This window comes from Acanthisitta chloris, unplaced genomic scaffold, assembly GCF_000695815.1.
Source record: "Acanthisitta chloris isolate BGI_N310 unplaced genomic scaffold, ASM69581v1 scaffold36865, whole genome shotgun sequence".
NCBI lineage: Eukaryota > Metazoa > Chordata > Aves > Passeriformes > Acanthisittidae > Acanthisitta > Acanthisitta chloris.
Genome location: NW_008672713.1, coordinates 618 through 5,073, shown reverse-complemented (window position 1 = coordinate 5,073; position 4,456 = coordinate 618). Strand labels below are relative to the sequence as shown.

At 48.8% G+C, this 4,456-nt stretch overlaps 1 protein-coding gene across 1 annotated transcript in view; it reads left to right on the top strand.

Annotated features, from left to right (window-relative positions):
* The window catches only part of PPA1 (pyrophosphatase (inorganic) 1), a gene marked incomplete at its 5' end in the record, with an annotated part of 10,988 nt that extends 6,802 nt beyond the window's left edge, over positions 1-4,186 (top strand). Inside the window, 5 exons of the mRNA XM_009074631.1 lie at positions 228-355; positions 1,752-1,837; positions 2,064-2,133; positions 3,254-3,293; positions 3,861-4,186. Coding sequence (XP_009072879.1) covers positions 228-355; positions 1,752-1,837; positions 2,064-2,133; positions 3,254-3,293; positions 3,861-3,892 — 356 coding nt within the window. The remainder of the gene's footprint in view (positions 1-227; positions 356-1,751; positions 1,838-2,063; positions 2,134-3,253; positions 3,294-3,860) is intronic.
* Between the last annotated feature and the right edge of the window lie 270 nt (positions 4,187-4,456).

Below are 4,456 nucleotides of genomic sequence, written 5' to 3'. Positions count from 1 at the left end.
CCTGGCAGTGTTCAAAGCCAGGTTGGCTAAAGCCTTGAGCAACCTCTTCTGGTGGGAGGTGTCCCTGCCCAGGTCATTGGCATTGGATAATCTCTAAGCTCCATTCCAACCCCTTAACATAGCATGAAACTGTGCAACTTGAGGAAGGGCTGGAGAGGAACAGCTCAGAACAACAGGGTAGAGCTAAGGGTTACTGTTTCGGCTACAAACCTCTTCTCCCTGGGCAGATATCAATGATGTGAGAAGGCTGAAGCCTGGATACTTAGAAGCCACGGTGGACTGGTTCAGAAGATACAAAGTACCTGATGGAAAGCCAGAAAACCAGTTTGCTTTTAATGGTGAATTTAAAAACAAGGTAGGATGTCTCTGTTACCCTGTGAGCCTGCAAAGGCACAATGTCCAAGAACTGAGCTCAGGGTGTGTGGGGACACAAGTGAGCAGTCACTGAGAGAATGGATTTGTATGTGGTTGCTGATCAGTGACTTCAGTCATCTCCCTGTTTTTCCAGCCTATCACTCTGCTTGTTTCCAGCCTAGTACTGCAGGAATACTTGGAGAAAAGGCAGCAGATTATCAGTTGGATATTATCAATATTAATTCTAGCTGTCCCTCATGTGGGATCACTTCAGGGCTGGAGCCTCTGTGTCAGAACCAGGCTAGAAAACACCAGGTTCATTTGCTCCTGCTCTCAAGGCAGCTTGGCATCACCCTTTGCCTCCCTTGCTCATTGGCTTTGTTCCACTGCAACCTGGTGTAAGTTGAACGTAACTCAGGAGTTAAAACGCTTCTTCCTTCAGGCATGAAGTGTTCCCTCATGCCCTGCCTTGGCAGCACTATTCCTCTGCCTTTTCTATGGGCTGGATCACATCATTTACTGCTCCTGAGCAGGTGAAATGCTGCTTCTGTGCCCTCCATCCAGCCAGACCTAGTGTGCCATGGGGGTGTTAGAGTGTGACTCGACTCCCAGAGCTCCAGAGTTGGAGCAGAGGATGTGAAGGCCTCCAAAGCCTGGTCTGGGAAGGAAAATGGAAGCCACAAAGACTTGTCCCCTTTGGAACAGGGTTGAGTGGGCTGGGCCACCTCACTGCCCCTCAGGATGTGTGAAACCAGAACCAAGGAAACCAGAAAATTGGGCTAAAGAACCTTCCACATACTCTGCAGTGTTTTGTTTGGCTCTGTGTGGTATCAAACCAGGATATTTGATTTATTGCTAGTGTTCACCCTGACAAAGAACTGTATGTGCTTCCTTTTCCAGCTGACAGGTTAACACTTGAGCATGTACTCCTCTCTTTGAAGGAGAGAAGCTGCTATGCTTGGAAGCAGATTCATTTGTAAATAGTTGCAAAGCTAGATTAGCTGCATGTCTCTTCCTGTTGGTCTGAGTTACGTGCCTGGAGTGGAAGAAAGCTCCCAGCTAGGTCTGGATCAGCAGGCTGCTGGAAACAACCCGAGTGGGAGGAGCAGTGCGTTGGAGGTGCTGTTCTAATGCAGCACGGCCCGAGACTAGAGTATCTGTGTTCAATTTCTTTTGGCCTTGTCAGTGACCTTGGCATGTCCTCCCATCTCAAAAGTAAAACAATTCACAGGGTAGAGTCTTGGTTGTTTCAGCTGTTGTGTGATGGGAGGTCCCTGCTGTTCCTGAACGGTCTAAAAGAGATTTCTTTTGGTCCCTTTCACAGTCAGAACAGCCTAAAATCAGTCTATGGTCTAGTGCTTCCATAACATGATGTTTGTTCTCATCTTCCACCTTAGGAATTTGCTGTGAATGTCATCAAGGGCACTCATGAGCACTGGAAAGCTTTGATAGCCAAGAAAACTGACGGAGGAGAGATCAACTGGTAGGTTCATGCTTGAGGAACTCTGCACCTCCCTTTTCCCTAAACAAATAACCCTGGAACTTCCTTTCCTGAGTGGTGCCATGCTTTCTGTTATCTGCTGGCTGACTCCCCTGGCCTTCTCCCTCATCTTGGCAGCTACAGCAGTGATCCTTAATATTCCATTATTTAATGCTCCTGGGGGAGAGACTTGGCTTGCACCTTCTCACGAGTGCCCTGTCTCTTCCAGCACAAACCTGACGGTGACTGACAGCCCTTTCTGCTGTAGCCAAGACTGTGCAAAAGCTACTGTGGATGCAGTAAGTACAGACTTGAGTGTCAGGACAAATGACACCATTTGTGTGGTACCATGAACTGTCCTCTCTGTGTGAAGGGCGCATTGCATGCTCAGGATGTTTTGGGTGGCTGAACACAGCACCTGTTTCTGGTTAAACAGGATGGATGTGGAGCAAGCCAGACATTCCTCCAGAGGCTTCTCCTTGCCCTTAGTCATCCAAGAGATGGAATCCCAAACAGAGTTTGCATGAAGGGCTAAATTTATGAACCATAGTTTGGCTGTCAGCTGCTCAGAGAGGGTTTAAGTATTTGGCCTTCCAAGAGCTTCAAAGGACAGGTTTCCCTTTGAGAAAAGAGAGTCTAATTCCCCAGAGCCTTGCAGGCAGGGATCCTTTGGAATGAAAGGCTTGTTGTTCCTGGTGTTGTTCTCCTATCCAGCTTCAGGAATGAACTGTGTCTGTGTAGGCATGTGAAGTGCTGCTGTTGGTAACCCAAAAGGGGTTAGAGGAATGGGGCAGGAAAATCAAAATGCAAATGTTGCCTCAGTGTATAGGCGCATGACTGGAAACCTGAGTCTCTCTGTAGCTCTAGAGAGACTTTTCAAATCACTGTCTTGGTTTTTAAACCTCTAATATCCTCTGGTGGCTTCCAAATTGCTTTGTAGGTGTTTGAAAGCAGGAGATGTGTCACCAGGTGGGGACCCTCCTTTGTCTTTGGTTGTTAAATACCAGTGAAAACTCTTCAGGGAAGTTTTCCAAGAGTCCTTTGTGCTTCTAATCACTTGTAGCTTCTAATCCCCCATATCTCTAAGCTCCATAAAAAAGCAGCTTTAAAAAAAAGCAGCTGTCAGCACCTGTATAGGCTCTGGAGTGGTAACTGCTCGTGGTGGGAAGCAGATGGCACTGCAGCCTGTGCTTGGAGCAGAGCACTTAGGGCATCTCTGGAATGAGGAGGCTGTGGGGATGACAGGACACTGCACATGAACTCGGTTGTTTCCTCCCAGTTGACCAGTGCTGGCTGCCACAGGATCTTAAATGGTGCTCAGGAAAGACTTGTGCAGCCCCAGATGATGTCTGGAGAGCTCTAGGTGTAAGGACAAACTCTGTCAGCAGCTGCTCTCTCATTATACCCTTCTTGTTTCAGGCACCACCGTGTAAAGCTGCCAATCCCATCCCACCTGAAGGTAAGTCTCCAAACCCACCTTTGTGTCCCAGCACAGAGCAGGGACTTCCTCAAGGGAATTATCAGTAGGAAAATGAGGGCCTGAATTGAAATCTGGGCTGTAGCCAGGGCAAAGCCCAAGGGCAAGCTAAGGACAGTGTTGAGAGCCTACAGCTGTGTGGCAGAAAGAGGAGCTAGGCTGTCACTCCCAATCCCTTCATGGGGAATAAACCTGTGAAGAAATGGATGTCTGCCATGCAGGCATGAGAGCTGGAGGTAAAATGGCTTTGCCTCCTTGAGCCACCTGAGGCAGAGGAAAGCCAAGGTAGCTTCCCTGAACTCCTTCCCTGTCCTCACCTGGACTGACCTATGGATGCTCCTAATGGCAGCCTGAGTGAGGGAGTCTTCTTGGGGAAAACAAATCCACCTAACAGGGCTGTGCAAGAACTTGTTTGCTGCGCTGTGGAGCTGTTGCCAGGAGCAGGAGGAAGCTCCTGAGCTGGAGGTGACACACACAGTGCCCTATGACTACCTAATAACTGGGTGGCTAACAGAAGACTAACCCCCTCCTTTCTTCTGCCCCACACAGTTGACAAATGGTTCTACTACCAGAAAAACTAAGCCCTGTGGATGGTGGTGAGACACCTGTGTCCTTCCCACTGAGGAGCTTCTACACGGAGGCATAGACCAGGAAAATAGCTTCAGTGTCAACCAGAAGACCTTGCCTGTACCTTTTCTGATTAGAATTCTGTCTCGAGCAGTGAGGTGTGAGCTGCACTGAAGTCTGGGGCAGGCTGGGAGACATAACTTATGAAATCCAACACCCTGCTTGTGCATGGCCATGTGTGTGCTGGGAGTCAGGGCAGATCCCTCACCTGGTACATGTACGGAGGCTAGAAATAAAAACTACTGAAACAAGGCTGTGGGCTCTTTCTCCTTTCACTCCCTAGAGCCGAGAGGTCTGTGCTGGGGGTTTGATTGGGGGGGATTTAGGGGGTTATACAGTATCATGTTTTGACCTCATCACTGTATACAACTTCCTCACGAGGGAAAGGGGAGAGGCAGGCACTAATCTCTTCTCTCTGGTGACTAGTGACAGGACATGAGGGAATGGCTGCAGCTGTGTCAGGGGAGGTTTAGGTTGGATATTAGGAACAAGTTCTTCCTCCAGAGTGTGTTTGGGCA